This window comes from Aquarana catesbeiana, linkage group LG05 (assembly GCF_042186555.1).
Source record: "Aquarana catesbeiana isolate 2022-GZ linkage group LG05, ASM4218655v1, whole genome shotgun sequence".
Lineage (NCBI taxonomy): Eukaryota > Metazoa > Chordata > Amphibia > Anura > Ranidae > Aquarana > Aquarana catesbeiana.
In genome coordinates, this window is record NC_133328.1 from 218374042 (window position 1) to 218401039 (window position 26998).

Here is a 26998-nt window from a genome sequence, read left to right on the forward strand (position 1 = left end):
AAGTATAACAAAAATGTATCTATATCTAAGATAGTGGCAGTAGCCATATCCAAAAATATATACAATAGTATGCTTGAGTATGGTGGGTGCAGGGTGTCCAGCAGAGCATGAAAAAGAGAGTAAAAGCAAAACAGAAAAAAGGTAAAAAGGATGTCAGCCCAAGTGTAACCCATGGGTCTAGCAGGGCTGCCCTGTGCCTTATCCTGGACCTCCGCGTCGTGGTCTCCTCCCCCTCAGCTCCCGGGGGAGATGCATTCCCGCCGCCCCCTGCCTGGGGCCGCCCTCTTTGGGGTCAAGTGCCTGACAAGTAGGTATCGGATTACTAGCTCTGACTTCATGTTGTTGTCCTATTACAAACCATACTTCAATACATTTTTACTTGTTATTACAGACATCAGATATACACATCAGCCCCTGATGAAGCGAGGAGAGCTCGCGAAACGCGTCGGGTTAGAGATGTATCATGTATATCTGTACTTTTTATACTTTGATGTTATGTCATGATGGTTATGTCTTTAGGACCATTTTACCATGTTGCTGTTCTTATGTAACTGTCACCTATGTTTATGACCTGTACTGGATGATATTTATTCCAATAAATCTTGTTACTTATATACTCTTTCTATTTATATGTGATCACCATGGACACTTCATTTAAAGTCCCACGGGCAAAAATTCTTTGTTTCTTTATGCAATATAGGGATGGAGGTGTCTCATGTTAGGGAGCAGCTCTCAGACTTTCTCCTTTTTCTTCAAAAGGGCAGAATCCTTCTCCAACTGTTAGTATCACAGAGGAGGGGGTGGAGAGCTGCAGTTACACTGTGGGAGAACTGATTGGAGGAAAGGCACCCCTCGTCCCCTCCACACAGCAAACAGGAGTGAAGGAAGGATACAGAGCTCATGTGTTGGGAAAGGTGACTCAAGATGAGAACAGAAAAGGAAAGCACCAGAGACAAACACCACGTATTTAGAGCTTTGGAGAGAAATAAGTAAACACTGCAGATATATGTGCTTTGTTCAGATTTCATGGCACTGGCTTGCAAGCATAGCAGTGTGTGAATGTGGTAAAGATGAGGATCTGTACCCAAGATTCAGCATACAAGGAAAGCAGTAAAACTGTAAGACAGTGCCAGAAAAAGCACTTTCACATTATCCTGCATCCATCTGAAGTAGTATGGAGCAATACTGAACATATCTGAGACTTGTGCAGAAAGAATACTAAATATTATGGTTGTAACAACAAAGACTAGCAGCCTAGCATACTGCTCTCACATACTAGCCATACCTTGTAAAAATGTGACATTCTTTCATGGTCTGTTGTCTTCCACTTACATGTGTCAATGGTTGCAGCAAACTTTGTGGCAGTAAGCAGTACCTAAGAGCTCAATCTACATGGACGCAGAGGGCCATATACCAACAGAATTCAGTGTATTTCTGCGTCTGGTGCTTGCATAGAGCTGTGGCCTGCAGCAGGTACAAGTCAACAGCACTGACAGAGGATTATTCGCTGTATGCACATTGGAGTGGTTACATGCATACAGCATCATCCAGGGTCGCTTGTCTATCCCTGTAGGCATAAAGCAACTTAGATGTGTGTACAACCACAGTGTCTGCCAGCCTGTCTTTGATTTATATAGGCTGTAGCTGTATGAAAACCCCAGCCGCAGAAATATAATGAATTATGATCTTCGGTTTGCTTTACCTGTGTGAATGAGCCCTAAAAAAGGCCACATCTGAGAAGAACAATGCAAGATTGTAGTTGGGAATACTGGTATGTGTTTCTGCACGAAAGGGCTGGCTTATAGCAGTTGTCATTCATGAGCCTCATAAGGCCGTACGTTTCTGGAAAATTGTATTTTTGGTCTACTCAGGTGCATAATCCCTCTTGAGAAATGAGTTGCACAAAGCTGAGCATTCTGTTATGGCGCGTACACAAGATCAGAAATTCCGTCAGAAAAAACTTGGATGGTTTTTCCGACGGAATTCCGCTCAAGCTTGCCTTGCATACACACGGTCACATAAAAGTTCTCTGAATTTTCGACCGTCAAGAACGCGGTGACGTACAACACTACAATGACCTGAGAAAATGAAGTTCAATGCTTCCGAGCATGTTTCTGAGCATGCGTGATTTTTTGCACGTTCGAATAGCATACAGACAAACACATTTTCGGATAGGAATTTTTTCCGACCGAAAAATAGAGAACTTGCTCCCAATCTTTTGCTGGCTGGAATTCGGCCAGCAAAAGTCTGATGGAGCATACACACAGTTGGAATTTCTGACCAAAAGCTCACATCCGACTTTTGCTGGGGGAATTTCTGATCGTGTGTACGGGGCATAAGCCTTTTAATTGATAGTGCTGTAAATACAGAGCAAGTGTAGGATACCATAGAGAAATTGCTGCAATACAGGCATGTTAAAAAAGAACTACAGCGAAAAAGTAGGAGCCGGGTACTATATGTGAGCAGAATAATATTTAGGAGCAAGAACAAACTGGAAAGGTTCCAGGAGTGTAAATCCATCTTCGATGACAGCGCCCGACGGACCGAAAAAAGAAGAAAAAAAAAAATAAAATAGAACAAAACAACTCCACCTGCATGGGAGGCTCCCAATGACAGCTGTTATATAGCTGAGGCCTGGGCCACCCGCTGACGTAAATGTGGGTGACCCCGCCTTCATCTGACATCATGTGCCGTTAGAGGGGGGGCGGGGTCACCCATTTACATCACGGGGTGGCCCTGCCCCCAGCTATATAACAGCTGTCATCGGGAAGAAGCACCAGTCAGCAGGAGCCTCCCATGGAGGAGGAGTTGTTGCTTTTTTTTTTTTTTTCAGTCCGTTGGGTGCTGTCATCGAAGATGGATTTACATCACGGGACATTTTTATTTTCTAATAAAGGACTTGTCCCAAAGGACCCCAAAACATCCTCCCCATGTTGAGGGCATGTGGCCTGGTATGGTTCAGGAGGGGTGCTCTTGTCGTCCCCCCCCCCCCCCTTTCCTGTGGCCTGCCAGGTTGCATGCTCGGATAAGGGTCTGGTATGGATTTTGGGGGGGACCCGTACACCTTTTTTTTTTTAAGTTTGGTGGAGGATTCCCCTTAATATCCATACCAGACCTGAAGGGCCCATGCCGTTTTTTCTATATTGCCAGAATCCGACAATACATCCGATCATACAGCCACGATCAGTTTTAAAATGACTTTTTTCCTTTAAAAATTTCATTTAGCTGTGGTATTGTTCTAAACAAGGGAAAAATGTGCTACATTATAGCTAGTGACTGTCAATCATCACTGTCTGCTCTGCTCCCCCTGTGCTCACTGGAGCGCTGGGCTGTGGAGGGGCAGGAGCAGCTGGCTCAGGATATCAGTGGCTTGCTGAGAGGTTGAGCCAGGTGCCAGTTCAGGGTGGTGGATGGCTCCTGATCATATTGTCACAATCTTGCCCCAGCCTAGACCAGCTCTGTGACGTCAGCAGGCTTCAACACGCTGTCTGCTGAAAATGGGTCACAGGAGTGCAGAACATACTGTACTCCTGTGATCAACAGAACAAGTACTTTCCAACACGCTTGTCTTACGGAGATATGCAAGGCCCCTCCCTTTCCTCTGACCCTCAGTTGTTTAGAAGATCAAGTAAACCACTACCAAAAGTGCACTCGGCAGAGGAAAAAAACAGAAACTCATATCAAAAACACCACCACCAGGTAAACAAGGTCGACCAGTGAAAAACAGAACAGGGTGAGAATATAGACGCTGTCCTGGAAGGTTCCTGGAAATACCGTTAAGTCTAACGGGGGTTTTCCCCCCTCACCTTCCAGAACAGCTACTTGAGAGGATAAGCAAGATTCTATACCTTAGGGAGGGACGACAGCCTGAAGCACTTTCCTACCAAAGGAGAGGTCCTGGCTGGAAAGAATCTGTACTCTATAATGTTTGACAAATGCATGAGAGGAGGACCAGACGGCAGCTTTAGAAATTTCTTACCATGAAGCCCCCGCTCTTTCTGCCCATGACGTGGCCATGGATCTCGTGGAATGAGCCCTAATTCTAGAAGGAGGGGTGCGACCTGACGCTTTGTATACCTCACAAATAGCTCCCCTAATCCACCTAGCAATAGAACTTTTAGACGCTTTGGACCCCTTCTTGGGGCCACTGAACAACACCAACAGTTGGGAGGAACTCCTAAAACTACTGGACTTTTCTAGATAAAGCAAAAGACATCTCCTTACGTCTAAACCTTTCCTCCTCCGCATTCTTGGGAGAGGTACAGAAACTAGGAAGGACTACCTCCTAGGACCTATGAAAGCTAGAAGAAACTTTGGGTAAGTAGAAAGGATCAGGATCAGGCCTAATCACTACCCTGTCCTCTAGAATCCTCAGGAAGGGGTCTTTACAGGAAAGAGGCTCCAGACCAGAAATCCTTCTCCCTGATGTAATAGCCAAAAGGAAGGAAATCTTCAAAGAAATACATTTCAGGGAAGCCTCATGCAAAGGCTCAAAAGGAGCCCTTGTCAGCGCATCCAATACCAATGTCAGATCTCAGGGAGGAATATGTTTGATGACCCTGGGGGTATAGCTAGATCTGGCTGAAAGGATCCTGCTGACTAAAGGACCTTCCACTAGTTTTCTTTCTGCAAATAAAGAGAAGGCCGAGATCTGAACCCTATGGGTGCTGACAGAGAGACCTTTTTCTACTCCCCTCTGCAAAAAAAATCCAATACACAGGGAGTCGAAAAAGAATCTAAACCAGCTTTCCTTTGCCAGGAAACAAAAGTTTTCCAAACTTTCCCATAGATCCTTCTTGTGACTAACTTACGGCTGTTCAGGATAGTTTGAATAACCCTCTCTGAACACCCCCTCAGCTGTAGGACGCGCCGCTTAGCCCCCAGGCCGTCAAATGGAAGGTCTGAGGGTTTGGATGCAACACCGGTCCCTGATGGAGCAGATCCTTCCGAACTGGTAGGGGCCAGGGAGGATCTACAGAGAGGGCCTTCAGAGAGGAAAACCAACTCCTCCTGGGCCACCAGGAGGCAATCAGAACAACTTCTGCCCAGTCCTGAATAATTTTCAGAACTACTAGAGGTAAGAGGGTAAAAGGTGAAATCCCACGGGAAGGAGAGAGCATCCGTCCCCAAGGACTCCGTCTCTCTCCAGCGAGAAGAGCGCCGGCAGTTTCCTGTTGAGACTGGAGGCAAAAAGATCCACTGTGGGAAGACCCCATCTCAGCACAACCACCTGGAACGTGCCTTGATGTAGTCCCCAACCACTGGAACTGATGCTCACCCTGCTCAGATAGTCCGCCAGCACATTCTCTGATCCCCTGATGTGGACTGCCCTGATTGAAGTGACCTCTGAACTCTGCCCAGGACAGAATCTGCTGTGTTAATGTTAGAATCAACTTTGAGCGAGTGCCACCTTGCTTGTTTAGGTACACCACAGTTTAGGCATTGTCTGAGAAAATTAATAGGTCTTTCGAATAGACCCCCTCTTCCAGGGACATAAGAGCCTTCCCCACAGCTAGAAACCAGGCTCCCTGCGAGTGAGCACCCCAGCTGTCATTAACCCTAATAACTGCATGATCCGCCGAACGGAGGTCTGTGGGAGCAACTTGAAGGCCTGCACGGAGAGAAGAATTTTCAAAATCTTCTCTTCGGGAAGCAAAATTTTCTGGACTGCAGAGTCTATTAGATAACCTAGGAAAAGCATGCTCTGGGAGGGCACCAGGCAAGACTTTCGCTGGTTGACTTTCCACCCCAATTTCTGAAAGGTCCGTAAAACCAACTGCAGATCCTGAACAAGGGACTCTGGCCCGAGCAAAGATCAAAAAATCATCTAGATATGGGACAACTGACACACTCTGCACCCGAAAAAAAGGCCATGACCTTGGCCATGGATTTTGGTAAAAATCCTGGGTGCTGCCAAGAGACCAAAAGGAAGGGCATTGAACTGCCAATGACTGGGCCCGTTCTCCATGAGAACCGTAAACCTGAGGAACCTTCTGTGACTTTGGCAGATTGGCACATGAAGATAAGCATCCTGAAAATCCAGGGTAATCATGAAGACCCCTAGTAACAACAGATTCCTTACAGAATAAAATGTTCTCCATCCTAAAACGTCTGTAGACTATGAATCTGTTCAGGACGCTCAAATTGATGACCATACGAAAGCCGCCGAATGCTTTCTTGACCAGAAAGACGTGAGCATAAAATCCCCGAAACGTTTGAATTTCCGGGACAGGAGAAATAACCCCCTCTGTTTCCCACACAAAAATCAGATTCATCATGGCTTGCCGTCTCTCGTTCTCTCGGCAGGTGGGTAAAAGAAAAAATCTGGGGGGAAGACTCTTGAATTCCAACCTGTAACCCTTTTCCAATGTCTGAAGAATAAAGGAATTGTCGGAAATTTCTGCCCATTTTTTGACGAAATGGGACAACCTTCCCCCTACCCCTATCCTGGCGTCACTGGGGATTTTTGGAAGGGGCTGAAGAAGCAAAGAGAGCCCCCCCCCCCCCTTTCTGCTTGTTTTTGTTTAAAGACCACTTTTTTTTTGCCTGTTGCCTGTTTAAAATAAACTTTGTTTTGGAAGCCGCGAAAAGGCCTCTTATTCTGGGACTTATTCCTTTGGGAAGAAGGGAACCGTTTACTCCTCTCAGAGGAACGAGCTAGGGCCTCCACCAAGGAGGAACCGAACAAGAGCTTGCCTTCAAAGGGTATTCCGCATAGTTTATTCTTGGAGGCAAGATCACCTTCCCAAGATTTATCAAAAGGTTATGGGGTATTCCTGCGCTATCGTGAGACGGGGTGAGGGAGAAAAAAGGGGGGGCCCAAATCCAAGTAAAACAAGGAAAAGCAGCCTACACCGAATAGGGTACAGCCTGTCCCCGGCTAAAGTAAGAATGGGTAAAAATGTGGTGCTGCGCTAATCCTTTTAGATAGGCAATGATTATACGTGTAATAACTCAGTGATGGTGGGTGCCTCCCAGTACAGATAAAATAAATATTTACAAATATAAACAAAATCTGTCAATAGAAAAGTAACTTAATGTGACAGTGGTGAGAGTATGTAATGGTGATATGTATGACTATATACTTATCATACAGGTGCTATGCTAGTGCTAGCAGTAAAACATGCACAATTAGTGAAAAGTGATTAGTGCTTATACGTCATAATACACAGGATATATATAAGTATATAAAAAATATAAAAATATACAAAAAATCTATAAAAATATATATATATATAGCAGCTAGCTTGAACGCAACCAGTCTCTGGCTTGACATATACCTGGTATAAATCAACACACTCCCAGGTGTGTGTATAAACAAAGTGGATAGTGCTTAAAGTGCATAACATACAGTGACAATTTTAATATGGCTGAGTGCTAAAAAGTTCATCAATATGCATGCAAATCATGCGTTCAAAAAATATAAAATATGGTGCTCCGTTCGGCAATGAGCAATTTATTCAAAGTCCACAAAATATAAGTGATCCCTTTGGTGCTAAAATATAGGTGACAATGGTGGTCAATCTTCATGCAGCAACGCACACACTGGTGGGCAGTGGCCCCTTACCTGAAGGTAACGGGGTACTCGCATTTAGCCACTTTGAGGCATGGCAGCCTTTGTAGAAACCATGGGTACAACCAGCTGTGAGGGATGGTGGAGATATGGTCCTATCCTGGTCACTTCTCTCATGGGGGTGTCTAGTCCTTTCAAGTAGTGTCCCGGGGTCACCCAGATAAATTAAAAAGGAAGCCCACAATAGTGTAGTATTGTATGGAAAACGTACCACTTTTATTTAAGAAAAAACATATGTACTCACATAACAAACATAAAACCGGGTGGAGATCCGACGAGCTCGTAGTACAACAGTCATAGAGTGCCTGTCCCGTCCCTACGCGTGACGTCACACGTAGGGACGGGACAGGCACTCTATGACTGTTGTACTACGAGCTTGCCGCTCGTCGGATCTCCACCCGGTTTTATGTTTGTTATGTGAGTACATATGTTTTTTCTTAAATAAAAGTGGTACGTTTTCCATACAATACTACACTATTGTGGGCTTCCTTTTTAATTTATCTGGGTGACCTCGGGACACTACTTGAAAGGACTAGACGCCCCCATGAGAGAAGTGACCAGGATAGGACCATATCTCCACCATCCCTCACAGCTGGTTGTACCCATGGTTTCTACAAAGGCTGCCATGCCTCAAAGTGGCTAAATGCGAGTACCCCATTACCTTCAGGTAAGGGGCCACTGCCCACCAGTGTGTGCGTTGCTGCATGAAGATTGACCACCATTGTCACCTATATTTTAGCACCAAAGGGATCACTTATATTTTGTGGACTTTGAATAAATTGCTCATTGCCGAACGGAGCACCATATTTTATATTTTTTGCACGCATGATTTGCATGCATATTAATGAACTTTTTAGCACTCAGCCATATTAAAATTGTCACTGTATGTTATGCACTTTAAGCACTATCCACTTTGTTTATACACACACCTGGGAGTGTGTTGATTTATACCAGGTATATGTCAAGCCAGTCAGAGACTGGTTACGTTCAAGCTAGCTTAATGTATTTTTATATATTTTTTGTATATTTTTTATATACTTATATATATCCTGTGTATTATGACGTATAAGCACTAATCACTTTTCACTAATTGTGCATGTTTTACTGCTAGCACTAGCAGAGCACCTGTATGATAAGTATATAGTCATACATATCACCATTACATACTCTCACCACTGTCACATTAAGTTACTTTTCTATTGACAGATTTTGTTTATATTTGTAAATATTTATTTTATCTGTACTGGGAGGCACCCACCATCACTGAGTTATTACACGTATAATCATTGCCTATCTAAAAGGGATTAGCGCAGCACCACATTTTTACCCATTCCCAAAATTTAAGCCAGATAACTCGTCTAGCCGAATTAATGAGGGCAGAAGACCTGGCTGCAGATTTCACGGAATCTGCTGCTGCATCAGCAAAAAAGGCAACAGACTTGGCAAAAGGCGGGAGAGACTCCCCAATCTCCTCTTTGGAGGTGTCAGATGAAAGCAGATCATCCAAACGCTGAACCCATACGTCTGAATTCCTAGCTACACAGGTGGATGCTACCGCTGGACCCAAAAGGAAAAGCAGAAGCATCTCAGGCCTTACGTAGCAATGAGTCGGCCTTCCTATCCCATTGATCTTTAAGGACCCCAGAGTCTTCAAAAAGAAAGATCTGACCTCTTGGACACCTGCGACAGAGGAGCATCTAATCTAGGACACTTAAAGAAAACTTCCTCAAATTCAGACTGAAAAGGAAACCTTCTTTTGTGTCCTCTAGACTGGAACAACGTTTTTTCAGGTTCTTTCCACTCAGAAAGAATGTCTTTAAGTGACTGGTGTACCGGAAAAGCTCTCGCCTTGCGCCCCTGGAGACCCCTATACATTTTATCCTGTACAAACTGGGCTTGCTGTGGTACCTCAATCTGCTCTGAGGTATATATTGACTTTAGTAGTTCAACAATATCTTCCACTGGAAAAAGATACTTAGTTGAGCAACCCATATCCTCCTCTGATGCAGATTCCTCATCAGATGAAGAAACCGGATTCTCACCTTCTTCCAGATCAGAAGCATTGTGCGAACTAACGGTCTCAGACACTAACAGAGGAAGGGATCTAGCTGAGGCTGAAGGCTCTTGAGCTATGGGTCTAGACGAAGAAGGACCTAGTCCAGCTACCCTGTCACTTAAAGGGGTTGTAAAGGTTTGCAGTTTTTCACCTTAATGTATCCTTTGCATTAAGGTGAAAAAACAACCGACAATACCACCCCACCCCACGTTTTACCTACCTAAGCCCCTAAACCTGCTGCGCTCGCCCCTGATGTCCTCTTCGCCGCTCAGCCTGGCCGTTGCTTAGCAAGAGTGGATAGACTGAAAGCAGCGCAGCCATTGGCTCGCGCTGCTATTTATCACATCCAATGACGCGGCGCGCCAGGGGGGCGGCGCCGAGTGATGCAGTGAGCCGCTATAGCCGCCGGCTGTATCACGGGAGCGCGCCCGCAAGAACTCACCACCATGCGAGAGAGCTCGCATGAAGGTGATTAGTTCTTGCGGGGAGGAGCTGAGACAGCCACCGAGGGACCCCAGAAGACCAGGTTCGGGGCCACTCTGTGCAAAATGAGCTGCACAGTGGAGGTAAGTATAACATGTTTGTTATTTAAAAAAAAAAAAAAAAATATATATATATATATATATATATATATATATATGTATATGTATATGTGTGTGTTTCCTTTACAACCCCTTTAAGGACCGAAAGGAGGCCACTACTTTCTTTATAGAAGACATTAAGTCCTTAAAAGAGGAAGCCTCTGAACTAGCTCTGGATGGAATACAATCCTCACAAAATAGTTTTTTATAACCATCAGTAAGCCTGGCCCTACAGTTCCCACATTTCTTCTTTACCGGTTTGACCTAGAAAAAAATCAGAAACAGACCATAAACAAAAAAGGTCTATACAAAAGTCCCTGGCTATAGAGCTATCCACAGACAAGGGCTTACCTTCCGGGCAGTATGGGACCCGGATGCAGCCACTGGTTCAATTCAAGTGGACGCTCCATCCTCAGACCTGTCCTCAAGCTCCATGAGGCAAGCGGAGATCGGGCGGAGAAAAACTGCTGCTGTACTGCTAAAATGAGCCTGCCAGCGTTCAGCAGAGCGTTCCACAAGCAGCATTTACTCCGTGTTCCACGCCGTGCTTTCTAAAGAAAAAAACGGCGCACGGAAGTGCGTCATGTGACTTCCGGTTCCGGCGCCATCTTGGCGCGTCACTGGAAGTCCTCCGACGCCATCTTGGAACACATCGGTGACGCACGAGAAGACAGTTCCACACAGCCAGAGCTGCGGAAAAAAACGGGAGTTGCCACCACTCACATCATCCGGTAGGTAGTCAAGTAACCCCAAAAATAGGGAACCCTTCTGGTAGAAAGAACAGGACTATCACCCAGGGCTTGGCCACAACTAGTCCTGGATGATACCAGAGAAGGGGGGTCTACCAACCACAGTTACCAGACCTACAAAAACAAAAAACATGTTGGTGCTCTTGGAGGGTCTGGAAACACAAAACAACCGAGGGTCAGAGGAAAGGGAGGGGGCTTTTAAATTGTATCTGATTTGTGTTTCCTTTAGAGGGCAGAGCCAATCATCTCTCAAGTAGCTGTTCTGGAAGGTGAGGAGGGAAAAAGGGATTTTTTTCTGCATTTTAAAACAAACTGATGTGATTATATATGTTGGGATATTGTTGTATGGATGTTTTTGGCATGGGAGTATCAGCGTTACACTTTTGTCACAAGTTATTTTGGCACCACTAGATAATTTGTCATTTAGATGTATGTGGTTTCACTGTGAATATTGCATGTGATGTGTCAGTGCAGACTCATAGCAACTAAAAATACATTTATCACATTTAAAAATGCTACTTTGCCTTAAAGGACACAAACAGGAATAATTAAAAAAAACAAAAACCTTTAGTTAAATGAACGATTTCAGAGGTCAATAGCAGCCTGCTTTTTCGCTGTCATGACAGATTCCAAATAATATAGGAAACTTGACTTGTACTTAAAAGAGTAGTAGTAAGGGATTTTTTTTTGCCAGTTTCATACTTACCTAGGTGGATGCAGCATCGGTCCGATGCTACATCTGTCCCCCGGCGCCTCTGCACTGAGAACCGAGCGATCAAACATCGCCAATGGCTCGGTTCTCACAGCTCTCTGCTTAGCCCCCCTGCACTCATTGGAGCGCTGAGCTGTGGAGGGGCAGGGACCGCCCGTTTTAAGCACTCAGCGGCTCGCTGAGAGGCTGAGATGGGCATCAGTCCAGGCACCTGGCGGATCCAGACTTTATTATCGTGATAACGTGGTGCCTGGACTGATATCTGTGACGTCAGCAGAGAACGGACGATGGGCACGGTGAGGCTGCAGTGATGGGCACGGTGAGGCTGCAGTGATGGGCACGGTGAGGCTGCAGTGATGGGCACGGTGAGGCTGCAGTGATGGGCACGGTGAGGCTGCAATGATGGACACGGTAAGGCTGCAATGATGGACACGGTAAGGCTGCAATGATGGACACGGTAAGGCTGCAATGATGGGCACAGTGACGCCGGCAGCCTCTGTGTTGTCTGTGCCAAACCGCATCCTGAAAATTTACCAGTAGCTGCTGCATTTCCCACCCTAGGTCAAGTCAATAAGTTTTCCCATTTTTTTGTGGTAAAATAAGGTGCCTCGGCTTATATTAGGGTCGGCTTATACTCGAGTATATACGGTACATCCGACTGCATATAGAGCAGTCAAGAGAGACCTTTCACAATGTACCAAGACCGCCTTCACGTGGCTAGATCAAATAAACATCATAAAAATGAACATTCTACCGCGCATACTTTTCTTACTACAGATGAGACTGATACCCCTGCCCGGGGACTTCTTTACCCGGATCCCTAGCATGTTGTCTGGGCTTGTGTGGAACATGCGGAAACCCAGAATAGCCTTCAGAGTGCTAAAGCGGTCAAAATTTTTGGCAAGGCGGAATCTGACGTGGCTGTGGCTGTCCCGGGAACACAAGTGGCTGTCTGACACCACCTCCCCACTGACGGCCCACGCTCTTACAGTCTGGGACCGAATTAACCCAATTCTGAACCTGGCCCCCCGTGTCCCCACTGGCTCCGTTGGGTGGGTTTCAGTGGTTCCCTCCTGGCGAACAAACAGCCTTTTTCGGCCCCTACGTAGATGACGGCAATGCCAGCTGTGCTAAACTCATGAGGAATGGTAAGCTACTGAGTTTTGAGACCCTATAGGCCAGACATAGCGGCTCCCAGATGAATTTTTGGAGGTACAGACAGCTCCACCACTTTTTTGAGATCCATGGCCACTCTATAAGAGACATTTCCTCTCTCACACCCTTCGAACGCCTCTTTGTGGAGGACGACCCGATACCCCACATGGTCTCGGAACTGTACCGCCTGCTAGGTTCAACTACACACGACCCTAAACCAACACACATGCAGGCATGGGAGAGAAACCTAGGGCTTGAATTTACCGCAACTCAGCTGGCCCACCTTTACCAGCTCACTCACTCAAGCTCTATTGACTCTAAAACACAAGAAACAAAACTATAAAGTTCTGTCCCGCTGGTATAGGGTGCCAGCAGATTTGGCGCGTATCTACCCTTCTGTATCAGACCTATGCTGACGAGACTGTGGATACCGAGGCACACTCCTACACATATGGTGGAAGTGCCCCAGGATCAAGCCCTATTGGGAAGACCTCAAATCCCAAATAAAATATATCCTAGGTCTAGATATACCTCTATCCCCGGTCCACTTCCTCCTACATGTCCCTCAGATCCCGATTAGACGATATAAAAAAAGCGCACTGGAGGGGCGTGGCCTGGCACAGCATGGAGTAGGACGCTTGTCTTGAGAACTCCGTCCATTACTCCTTAATCCTTTTCATCCTGGACTCTGTGCTGCAAAACTGGCTGGATCACATCCCTGAGGCTCTGGCAACACCCTGGGCTCCTTCCTGAACCGATTGGTCACACGGCGGCCCGAACGGAGTGGCGATCTCCCACACGGCGGCCGAATCTAAGCAAGACCGCGGCTTCGGCCTATTCCTGGAGGCCGCGGCCATCTTGGTCCTCCGATCCTCCGGCCCTGAGTCGAAATACAAGCTAATCCAAGGTAATCTGTCACTAGACAATTCTCCCAGGGAGAGGGACAAGACATCTATAGCTTATCTGGCCAGTGGGGACCCTGAGAAAGCAGACAAATACACCCGGTCCGGATTGCGGCCTAGACTTGCATAAGGTGTACGGCGGCCATCTTGGCACACCTGCCTTCCCTGCCTGTAAATTCTACATAAGCTGCAGCCCTGGTGTCTCCCTTCTGACAGCCTCCACTGGGATCCCCTATACCCTGAGGGTCACAATCCCAGAATACCATCAGCTAAAGAGATGAGGAGAGATTGCATGCACCTGCATTGTACAATAACGTCTATCCTTAAATACTGTGGGCTACAGGGCCTGGGACAGCGTTTGTCTTTAACTAACCAGCAAGTTAGGTTGCTACACTAAGTTTGGAGGTTCTCTGGGTTCCACCTGGGACCTCCGTAAAATGTCACCAACTAAGTCACAAAAGGCAGCGGCAGCAAAATTAGATCAGTACTGCCGAACAGAAAAAGAAGACATGGAGGAGGAGGGAACAACTGAGAAAACTGGAGCAGGAGAACGAACCGCAGGTGACACTGACAAACTTCTGAAGGCAATCACCTTCTGCAGAACCTCTCTCACAGCACAAATTGAGGAGGTCAAGGTGGATATTTCCCTTATCAGGCAGGACTTTCAAAAGCTCAGGGAAAGAGTGAAAGAAACTGAGACCAGGCTGGGCGAGGTGGAGGATGCTATCCCACCCTTACAAACATCCTCAGACCGAGTGCAAAGGCAAATACAGCAACTCCTTTTAAAGCAAGATGACATGGAGAATAGGCTGAGAAGATGTAATATACGCCTGATAGGCCTGCCGGAAGGGTCTGAAGGGAAGGACACTTCCACTTTTTTGGAACAACTACTGATTAATACTTATGGAAGAGAGGTTTTTTCCCCCATGTTTGCAGTGGAGCGGGCGCATCGCATGCCAGCAAGACCCCCTCCACAAGGAGCTCCTCCCCGCACGTTCATAGCAAAACTTCTTAACTATAAGGATCGGGACACTGCTTTGAGAATGGCAAGAGAGAAGGGTAATATCCCAGTTGGGAATGTTAAGGTAGCTATCTTCCCAGACTTCTCGGCAGAGGTACAGTGCCGTCGTCAGAGTTTTATGGAGGCCAAACGTAAGCTAAGAAGTCTGCAATACAAGTACTCCATGCTCTTCCCAGCTCGACTCAGGGTGGAGCATGAAGGGCGCGCGATTTTCTTTGAGGACCCAGAGGAAGTAATCTCTTGGTTGGAACGACGAGTTAACCCTCAACAAGCTGATTAATCAAGTCCCATCGACAATGTGTCTGAGACCAGGAAAAGTCTCCAACCAGTGCAAGTTTAAAGCACAAATCCTGATTACTTACAGCACAAGAGTCAAATTACCCTCCGGGGCTCCGGAGTGAGAAAAAGTCCTACAGCCAACATGCATCGTGCAGCGAGACTTTACCCCACACAGTTCTGGGAAGCAGCACCATGTACATTGGAACTCTATCCGGAACTTAACAGTTGCAGCTAAATGGAAACAAGAAGATCGAGAGACCATACTGCATGTTCTACAAGTGATATGGTTGATATTTTTTATTTTATTTAGTGTCCGGAGACTGAAGCAATTGTTCTACATTCCACTGTTCATAAGGAAGTTAGAATGTTTCCCAGATAACAACTAGTTTAGGGATTATGCCCGCACAAGTTTGGGTCAGTGTAGGGCAGGGAGGGGGGAGGGGGTTCAAATGTTTTTGGTTCGGTTAATTTTAAAAGTGCATACTTATAATAGAAAACAGGTAACGTTACATGTGCCAGATCTATGGGAAAGTACTTATATGCCATATTACAGGTATTTGTGTCAGATATCTCTGCAAGTTAAGATTCTGTATGCCTTATGCAGAAAGAGCAAATTGTATTATATAAATGCTATATTAATGGTTAAAAAGCTTGGCCTATGGCATCTCTGAAATTTCTAACATGGAATGTGAGGGGGCCTGCGTGAGAAATTCAAGCGCGCAGCAGTCTTCACATTCCTGAAGAAGCAACATGCTGATATAATAGTACTAGTGGAAACACATATTGATGGAAGTGTTCAGATGGCGCTCCGTAGACCATGGGTTGGTTGGGCGTACCACTCTACCCACACATCACACTCTAGGGGAGTTTCTGTATTAATTGCCAAATCAGTACATTTTGAATTATGCGAGCTAACTACCGACCCGAATGGCCGTTATGTATTTATTCATGCCAAAGTATATGGAGAGCCCTTGCTTATAATGGCTTTTTATATACCACCTCCATTTAATGTATCCATGGTCAAGGAAGGCATATCATATATGACCCGTCATCCAAATATAGCAGCGGTTTGGCTAGGGGATTTTAATGCTACTTTGAACCCGGCTCTAGACAGGCTACAGTTGACATCAACAGTTCCCGGTGCTCCCACCGAAACTAAGTTCTCTAAGCTTATCTCCACTTTCCATCTGATAGATATGTGGAGACATAAATTCCCACTGGCTAAGTCATATTCATGCTTCTCGGCATCTCGAGGCTCTATGTCCCGTATAGACTTTATACTTATCTCCCGCAGATTGATCCCAAGATTATCAGAGGTAATGTTTTGCCCTAGAGTACTGTCGGACCATAGTCCTTATTGGATTACATTAAGTATTCCAGTGGCAAAACCACCACGAGCATGGCGTCTGAATCCATTCTGGCTCTCTCTTCTACCAGAAGATGATGAGCTCATAGATAAATGGAAATTATACTTTATTGAAAATGACGAGTCAGCATCACCACCCGCAGTCTGGGACTCTTTTAAGCTATTTGCTAGGCATACATTGATAACGGCGATTAATAAAATCAAGATGGACTCTTCTAGTGCCCTCGGTAAGGCGCTGGAGGACTTGTCCGCTGCAGAAAGAGAGTATGCCAACACCCCGACATCAGTAACTGTAGACCAACTTAAACTACAGACTAGAGTGGTTAATCAGCTACAGTACCAGAAAGCCAAACAAAAAATGTTTTTTTCTAAGCAAAAAATGTTTGAACATGGGGAAAAGGCAGGCAAGTTACTTGCATACCTGGTCCACAGCGAAGATAGACCCCCAGTGGTTATTACACTACATGGCTCCGGAGGACAAAAAATAACAGACCCACCTACAGTTAACTCAATGTTTAGGGACTTCTTCGCAGATTTATACACCACGACAGCCCCCACTGAGACCCATCACATGTCTCTTTTTCTTGAAAAGGTGTCCTTCCCACAGTTAACGGAAGAACAAGTAGAACTATTGGAAGCCCCACTCACTTTAGACGAAATATCAACTGCTATGGCTAGCTTTGCTAGGTCTAAATCCCCTGGTTCAGATGGACTTCCAGTGGAGTTCTATTCCCAATTCAGCGAAATACTAACCCCTAAACTATTAAAACTGTATAATCATCTATTTGAAACTGGGACTTTATCTCCATCTATGACAGAGGCTACAATAGTCCTCATCCCTAAACCTGGTAAAGATCTGGGATTTCCAGAATCCTATCGGCCAATATCACTCCTACAAGTTGATATCAAAATACTTGCCAAAGTTCTATCGATTAGGCTCAATCAGGTAATATTAACATTAATACACGCAGACCAGGCGGTTTCATGCCTGGACGCAACACCTCGTTTAATCTTAGGAAACTATACATTAACCTGCAAGCCACACACGAGGAAGTTGGTACACGGGTGGTTGTGACCTTAGACACAGCGAAAGCCTTCGACTCGGTAGAGTGGAGGTACCTCTGGAGGTGCTTGGAGGGCTATGGATTTGGCCCAAAATTTATTAAATGGGTCCAACTTCTATACCAGGCACCCAGGGCCAAAGTGGTGGCTAATGGATGGTCGTCTCAGTTATTCGAACTCAGTAGAGGCACGAGACAGGGTTGCCCTCTATCCCCACTACTATATGTCCTGGCGGCAGAACCACTGGCAATATCCATCCGAGCAAATCCAGAGATCAGGGGACTTAAAATGGGCTCTCTGACTGAAAAAATTAGCATGTATGCAGATGACACGCTATTGTACCTGGCAGACTCGGGCCCATCATTACGCAATGCACTCCACACGATAGAACAATTTGGGATATTTTCAGGTCTAAAAATCAATTGGGACAAATCCCAAATTTTGCCAATTGATAGTTTCCCACCCCCAGAATCCCAAACCAGGCTCCCACTTCAGAGAGTAGATGTCATTAAATACTTGGGGATTTATATAACCAGATCCCTGCAGACTATATATCTCTGAATATAACCCCTCTCATTTCCCTAGTTAAAAATAAAATACGGGTCTGGTCCAAACTACCACTGGGAGTCTGGGGACGTATAAACTTAATCAAAATGATTCTACTACCCAAAATACTCTATATTTTATGGCACACCCCCGTTTATTTACCCTTAAAACATTTTAAATCTCTAGAGTCCTTCTTAAAGACATTTGTGTGGGGAAATAATAGGCATAAATTGACATGGCAAGCCCTCAAAAATCCGACTGATCTAGGCGGCACTGCTCTACCCGACTTCAATCTATACTACATTGCAGCACAGCTATCTCAGCTTTTTCATCTAGACAAAACCGACAGTGAGAGATTTCTTACGCTCATATGTCCTAAATGGGCACAGTACACCAAAGACCCGATATATGCAATAGCGACAGACAAGGGAGGGATGGAACTAGGAGACAGAAGACATACCATACTATACCACTACAGGAAAATATGGAATTTAGCAACCTCTAGACTTGACATCTCACAGTTTAACCCTTTCATGACTAAGCCTATTTTTGAAATTTGGTGTTTACAAGTTAAAATCCGTATTTTTTGCTAGAAAATTACTTAGAGTTCCCAAACATTATATATATTTTTTTAGCAGAGAATCTAGAGAATAAAATGGCGATTGTTGCAATATTTTTTTATCAGACGGTGTTTGTGCAGCAGTGTTTTAAACGCAAATTTTTGGAAAAGGGACACTTTCATGAATTTTAAAAAATCCAAACAGTAAAGTTACCCCAATTTTTTTGTATAATGTGAAAGATGATGTTACGCCGAGTAAATAGATACCAAACATGTCACCCTTTATAATTGCACGCACTCGTGGAATGGCGACAAACTACGGTACCTATGAATTTCCATAGGCGACGCTTTAAAATTTTTTTACGGTTACCAGGTTTGAGCTACAGAGGAGGTCTAGGGCTAGAATTATTGCTCTCGCTCTGACGATCGCGGTGATACCTCACATGTGTGGTTTGAACACCGTTTACATATGCGGGCGCGACTTCCGTATGTGTTTTCTTCGCTGCGCGAGCTCGCGGGGACAGGGGCACTTTAAAAAAAAAAATTTTTTTTATTTATTTATTTTATTTATTTTTTTACTTTAAAATTGTGTTTAAAAATTTTTTTTTTTTTTTAACTTTTATTGCTGTCACAAGGAATGTAAACATCCCTTGTGACAGTAATAGGCGGTGACAGGTACTCTTTATGGAGGGATGGGGGGGTCTAAAAGACCCCCCATCCCTCCTTTACACTTCAAAGTATTCAGATCGCCGAAAACCGCGATTCTGAATACTGTGTACTTTTTTAAATTCGGCGCCATTGGCAGCCAAGTAAACGGGAAGTGACGTCATGACGTCGCTTCCGCGTTTACAACAAGAAGGCTGTAACGAAGCCGCTCAGATTCGTTCCAGCCCGCCCCCAGCCGCCGAAGATTCCCGATTGGACACCGGCCTCCCGATCGCACGGGAGGCCCGGTAACAGCGGCGGGAGGCAGCGGGAGGGGGGGGGGGGGGGGATGTCCCCTCCCGCTCCTCCGGTACAACAACCGAGCGGCTTTTAGCCACATCGGTTGTTATACACGGGTAGCCGATCGCCCGCTGGAAACAACGGTACCGGGATGATGCCTGCAGCTGCAGGCATCATCCCGGTATAACCCCGGAAAGCCGAGTACGCATATCTGCGTATGGTCGGCGGGAAGGGGTTAATGACTATACGCCGTTATGGCATAACAAAAATCTTCAGGAGTTTAATAAAATACAGGACACATCTATATGGTCCACACAGGGAATATTTTACCTACATCATATATTAAAAGATGGACAACTTAAAACCTTTGACTTACTCAAAGAAGAATTTACAATACAGGACCAGATGTTCTATAGATTCTTACAAATCCGTCACGCAACACAATCACAATTCCCTGACTCCTGTCCTAGTCCTACACCTAATGTACTCATTGCCATAATTAAGAGCACAGACTCTCAAAAATTGATCTCTGCATTCTACAACTTGCTCTTAACCCCTGTAGCTGCTAAAATAGCATATGGTCTTAAACCAAGATGGGAGAGAGAGGTGGGACCGTGGAGGATGAGGAGTGGGGGGGAAGCATTGGAGGCCTGTAAAACTATATCCCCTAAACTATCAGATCGTCTGACCCAGCTCTATATTCTTCATAGAGCATACCTCACACCCCTCAGAGTTGCAAGATACAAGCGCATACAAACCACCACATGTCAGATGTGTGGGAGAGAAACAGGTACCTTTTTCCATCTTATATGGGCATGCCGTAAAATAAAAGACTTCTGGAACAAATTGTGGCATTTTTACACGACACGATGGGTTCACCTCTAGCCTTAGACCCTAAACAGTGCCTCTGGGGTATAGTTCCAGATATAACCGATAAATACACTAAAACCTTCTTGCACGAAACACTCTTTGCAGCAAGAAAGGTTATAGCCAAAAAGTGGATGAGACAAGAGACCCCCAAAATAGTGGAATGGAAGGTGGAGATAAATAATACATTACCATACAAGAAGTGTGTGTGTGTGTGTATATATATATATATATATATATATATATATATATATATATATATATATATATATATATATATATATATATATATATATATATATATATATAGAGGTTGTCCAGCAAAGTACAGCAAGATCTGGGACAGATGGCTTCAGGAATCTTCTACCTGTGTCTAATTTAATTGTATGACCGTAAAGTGATACATAAGTATGGAAAGACAGTATTAAAAAACAAATATGTATACCCTGAATGTCGAGATATGCCAGAAATGTTTAAATTTAATGATATATATTTTTTCCCTGTTTTTTTTTTCAATGATAATAACTATAACACTGTTATAGTGTCAACATGACAACGTAACCTTTTATATTTTCTTTTTGTATGCACTAAATATTTAATAAAACCTTGTTTGATTTAAAAAAAAAAAAAAGCGCACTGCCACATTTGTTGAATGCGGCCAGACGCTTACTCCCAATTTACTGGAAGCAGCCACGAATTCCTACAAGGGAGGAATGGATTGGCAAGGTGAATGGCATTTGGGGGGGCAGAGGACTGAATAGCAACCTATAGGGGTACTTGTGAACGCTTCAACGGTATATGGGCACCCTGGATGGACTATGTGGCCAACCCAATGCACGTATCCTCCAGTCTAGACTTAGCACTGCTAGAGCTGGCAGAACAGTCCCTTAGATCCCACGAGGGTAGAGATACTCTTGAGATAGCCTTCCCCATTCCCTCTGAAGGTCGTCCGGCCTTGGTGTGGCTCGCTCGATGCAGATCTGAAGACTCCACATAAGAATACAGGTATGCTCTGATCCCTTCTTTTCCCTAATCTCTCCTCTTCTCTCTACCCCTCATTCTTTAGAACAATGTAAACTCTCCAGGTTACGTGGGTTTGGACCTTCATTTCACTCACACTGTACTATAACGGGACTTATGGCTACTATGCCTATTTCGGTTAGTCCTTGACTATCTGAAACTGTTTGCTATAACATGTTAATTTTGTCCTAAATAAAAATGATACAAAAAAAAAAAAAAAAAAAAAGCAAACAGCTTAGGTGTAAACCGAGCCTTATGCTGGCCATACACGTATAGATTTTCGGACGAGAATATTCATACGAAAAATCTTTGTACATTCACTGCAAGAATGTCGTTTGAAAATTTCACTTGCTTTTAACATTCAGTTTTTAATCAATGTAATTTCTGAATGAAAACCACATACACTGTCTAAAAATTCCTTTGACCAACAAGTTTTTTATTCTGCTCCTTTGAATTTTCCCGTCACTGTGGTCGAAAACCAACGTCGATTTAACCCAACTATAAAACTATAAATTATACTATAACAACTATAAAACTATGATTATAAAAGTTTCTTAAAAAGAAAATATTTTATATCATATCATATATTACAGTTCTGTCTGAAAATCCACAAAACAGTCTTTAATTATTTTTTCTTTAAATAACAAATTTAATCTCCGAGTCTGATGATATTTACCAGATTCACCCTCTAATACAGTATATTTCTTCTATGTTATTCTCAAAGTGGAATAGATATTTTGCTCCCTAACCAGATGTTTATATTTACCACTGCATAGAGATATTTAAGAATAAATTGCCTTTTATTAAACATATTAACTATATTATACACCACACTTTAGGGTTATTATCCGATTAATCAAAACAATCGGCCAACTAACTGATTATGAAAATAATTGTTAGTTGCAGCCCTAAGCAAGACATATAAAAAACACATACAACGCATTATGGTAACAGCAAGATATATGATGCAAGCAACTAACATATTCCACAATTCCAAATATCATTTGCATGGTTATAATGGCCACTAAAAAAGTCACATTATGCTTGTATCCTGAGTGGCTCCAAGACACTTGCCACAATGAACACTGGTACAACAATTAAAACACAGACTCTGCAGGACTTGTACACCTCAAGCAGAAAGACGCTATAAGCATATGTCAGTCAATATGACATTTCTCACCTGGCAGCCCTTCTTGTGGTGAAACCCGACCACCACAATGTGCAACACAGGTCCCCCTCGTCCCTGCTCCCAGAGGTCTCTTCCCCAGCCTGGAGATCCATGACTGAAGTTGGAGAGACTGAGGCGACCCTGCCACAGCCCCCAGAGATATCCCTGATGCCTTTCTTTAGCTGACGCAGTAGTATTGAAGTCTCTCCCTAGGAACAAAGCACAGTAAAGAATATGTCCAGGTGAGGGCGAGTACTCCTATCACAGATCTTACTGAGTTTATTGCTGTGTACATATCCTACTGCCCTGCAATAGAAGACAATGAACCCCACCCCCTGCTGGGCAGTAAGTCCAAACTCTGCTGTCTATGGGCATTACAGGACCCCGCATAGTCTTCATAACTTGACACTTCCAGGAGTGTCAGATGCATGCAACACCCACCCAGTGCTTTAATTCCTCCTTACAGCCCCTATGTCAGTTTTGTGATGTAGGGCTGACAGAAGGAACTGCAGCACACAGTGTGGGGCGCCAGCATTTGGCACTCCTAGAAATTTAACATTCTGAAGACTTTGCTTGTACCCGTGCAGCTTAAAAATAGAGTTTTGGACTCACCTTCTCTGTCTGAGAAATAGGTATCTGCCATATTCTACTGCAGGCGCAAAGCTTTACATTATTCTGTGTAAAGTAACAGAGTTCCTTTAAAGGCTTGGTTCACCTATAGAAAATAAATAAAAGCAAGAAAATGTGAATTATTAATATGTTGTTTCCTTTTACAGGAGCCTGCAAAGCATTGCAACCGCAATCAGTGAACTACATGTACAATATCAGGACCCTGAAAACTCCTTCTCTAGCTCTCTGCCTGTACCTCTCTGTTGAAAAGTTGGATGAGGATTTAATAGACTACAAGTACACCAATTACCGCAATCGTGTTCCATTGAGAACTACAGGTCTGTCTACCACAGTGGCTAATGGACTTGCAGTTGATTCATTCACAAATTCCTGCTCACACAGCTGTGCCAAATTTAAATGCAACTTGCTGTCACAGGGGAGGGACAGTATTTGCGCTATGTTACACCCTAAATCTGAGTGCAAATGGTGAACTTAGTAAGACATTTTGGGGAAGACTAAAGTCAAGTAAGACTACCTCTCATTTAGCAAAGCATACATCAGGAATATGCAATTAGCAGACCTCCAGCTGTTGAAAAACTACAAGTCCCATCATGCCTCTGCCTCTGGGTGTCATGCTTGTGGCTGTCAGAGTCTTGCTATGCTTCATGGGACTTTTAGTTCTGCAACAGCTGGAGGTCCACTAATTGCATATCCCTGGCATACATGATCCCTGTGCCTGGAATCCCGACTGAGACAGACAGAAGTAACAAAATGTGTAGATAACTCTAAAGCACATATGCAATCATGAAGTGGTCACAGGCAGATTTTATTCTGTCAGCGTGTTACATTAGAAAAGCAAAGGGGGAAATTTATGAATGAAGCTTAGAGTATAACTAAAGGCAAAAAAAAAAATGTTGTTTTGGATAGAGTAGAGCAGTGGTTCTCAACTAGGGATCGACCAATATAGTTCTTTTCGGTGCCAATACGATACCGATATTTCGGCCACCTCTCAGGCCGCTAGCCGATATCCTGTACATTTTTTTTTTTTTAACACTGTCCTTTTACATTTTTTTAAATGTTTTATTACCACTTATTGCTGTCACAAGGAATGTTAAAAATCCCTTGTGACAGTAATAGGCCGCGACAGGTACTCTTTATGAAGGGATCAGGGGTCTATAAGATCCCAAAACCCTCCTCTACACTTGAAAGTATTCAAAAAATCAAGATCGGCGTTTTTGAATACTTAATTTTTTTAAACTGACGCCCTTAAGGTGCCAGTAATCCGGGAAGTGATGTCATGACATTGCTTCTGGGTTACTAGATCCGAGACCCAAATGAAGCATCGGCTTTTTTGGGGCCCTTGGCCAGCCAGCGGACATGCCGGCTGGTTGCTCAGGCCTCCTGGTGGGACGGAAGAGCCCGGGCGAGCGACGACAGGAGGGGGGGGAAACGTCCCATATAGCTGCTTGTAATAATATCCGAGCGGCTGCTGAGCCGCATCGGTTGTTATTACAATAAAGCTGACCGTCCGCTCTAAAGAACGGTACTGGTGTGATGCATGCAAAACCCCTTGAAGCAATATCGGTAATATCAGTTTTGTGACCGATACTTCAAAAAAGTGAATATCGGCCGCACCGATAATCAGTCGATCCCTATTCTCAACCCTGTCTTCAAGTACACCCAAGAGCCCATGTTTGCAGGTTTTTCTTTATCTTGCACAGGTGCTTTAAATCAGTCAATGGCTTGGTATTTTGGACAGCTATTTTATCTAAGAGAAATTCCCAAAACATGGCCTGTTGGGGGTACCTGAGGACAGGGTTGAGAACCACTGGAGTAGAGAGAAAATAGAACATCAGTCAGTTTTTACTGCGGTCTGTGCTCCCATTAGGGAGATTCACCCTCTCTATTTGTCCAGTTTACCATTATCATTGAAAGTAAAAGAAAATCCCACATTTTGGGCTGTCCCCAGAAAAGTAATAAAAGGGGAAATCTTCCAAATGGGGACACAAGTTCTGGTGACCTGGGGGTCCCCAAGGAATTCCCTTGATTTACATAGATTTCCTCCCACTTCCTGTTTGGCTATGGGATGGGACAGGAAGTGAAGGGAATTCTTAGCAATGGGACACAGATGGCGAAAAAAATCTGACAGGGGTTATAACCCTCCCTTATTCTATCCAAAATTTAAAAAAAAAAAGCTTTTGCCTATAGTTCTACTTTAACCACTTCAATACTAGGCATTTTCACCCCATTCCTGCCCTGGCCAATTTTCAGCTTTCAGCACTGTAACATTTGAATGACAATTGCGCGGTCGTGCGACGTTGTACCCAAATGAAATTTTGATAATCTTTCTCCTCACAAATAGAGCTTTCTTTTGGTGGAATTTGACCACCTCTGCGGTTTTTATTTTTTGCGCCATAAATACAAAAGACCGACAATTAAAAAATATTGTTTTTTTTTTCTTTTTGCTATAATAAATATCCCAATTTAAAAAAAAAAATTCCTTAGTTTAGGCCGATGTGTATTCTTCTGCATATTTTTGTTAAAAAAAGAAAAAAAAAAAAAAAAAACCCCAATAAATGTATATTGGTGATTGGATTGTGCAAAGGTTATAGCGCCTACAAATGAGGTTATTGATTCATGGCATTTTTATTTATTTATTTTTTTTACTAGTAATGGCGGCGATCTGCGATTTTTATCGGGAGTGCGACATTACGGCGGACACATGGGACACTATTAACACTATTTTGGGACCATTGACAATTATACAGCGATCAGTGCTATAAATGTGCACTTACTGTGTAAATGTCACTGGCAGGGAAGGGGTTAGCACTAGGGGGCGATCAAGGGGTTAAATGTGTTAATCTAGGGAGTGATTCTAACTGTGGGGAGATGGGACTGACTGATCGGTGTCCCTATATACTAGGAACACATGATCGATCGATCGATCTCTCCCCTGACAGGACATGGATCTGTGCGTTTACACACACAGATCCACGTTCCTGCTCTGTGACGAGCAATCGCGGGTGCCCGGCGGACATCGCAACCGCCAGGCACATGCATCGGTTCCCGAGTGACGTGGCGCGCGCCCCCTACAATGCCGGGAAGCCAAGGACATCATATGACGCTCGCCTGGAGGGACAGAGTGTTCCTGCGGCCGTCATATTACAATGGCTGGGATGGGAAGTGGTTAAAGCTGAATTCCAGGAATTCAACTACTTTGGAAAAACTGCAGGCATACCATAAGTCTAATGAGGTGCCTGCCACCTCCCGGACGTATCTCTATTATTCTCATTTGACAGGTTTATTGTGCTCCAGGAAGATAACTTCTGGAGCTCCAATCCTGCTCACTGTGGTCTCAGTTCCTTCAAGAGCAGAGTTGATGAAACTGCTATGCCCATCCCTCCACAGAAGCCTTTGTATTATGTGAATGCAAAGCAGAGGGAAGGGAATGGCATAGCTGCTCTGTGTGCCTCCTCAGGGAGTGCAATAAACCTGTCACAGATAACTGATACCGATTCTCACAGGTGACATGCCCCCCAATTGGACTCATAGGGGTTTATTTTCTAAAGGCAAATCCACTGTGCACTACAAGTGCACTTGGAATTGCAGTCACTATAGATCTAAAGGAGACATGCAAGAAAAAAGAAAAACAGCGTTTTTACTGGTACATGATTGAATGATAGAAATCAGCAGAGCTTCCTCTCAGTTCTACAGCAACTGCACTTCCAAGTGCATTTGCAGTGCACAGTGGATTTGCCTTTAGTAAATCAACTCCCATAGTGTGCCTGCACTTTTTGCAAAGTTGCTAAAATTCCTGGAATTCAGTTT

At 44.2% G+C, this 26998-nt stretch overlaps 1 protein-coding gene across 1 annotated transcript in view; it reads right to left on the reverse strand.

Moving 5' to 3' along the window:
- AVL9 (AVL9 cell migration associated) overlaps nucleotides 1–26998 on the reverse strand; it is a 141626-nt gene that overhangs the window by 111817 nt on the left and 2811 nt on the right. Inside the window, exons 2-3 of the mRNA XM_073630560.1 lie at nucleotides 23174–23276; nucleotides 22574–22770 (exon numbers count right to left, since the gene is read on the reverse strand). Coding sequence (XP_073486661.1) covers nucleotides 22574–22770; nucleotides 23174–23204 — 228 coding nt within the window. The 5' untranslated portion in view covers nucleotides 23205–23276. The remainder of the gene's footprint in view (nucleotides 1–22573; nucleotides 22771–23173; nucleotides 23277–26998) is intronic.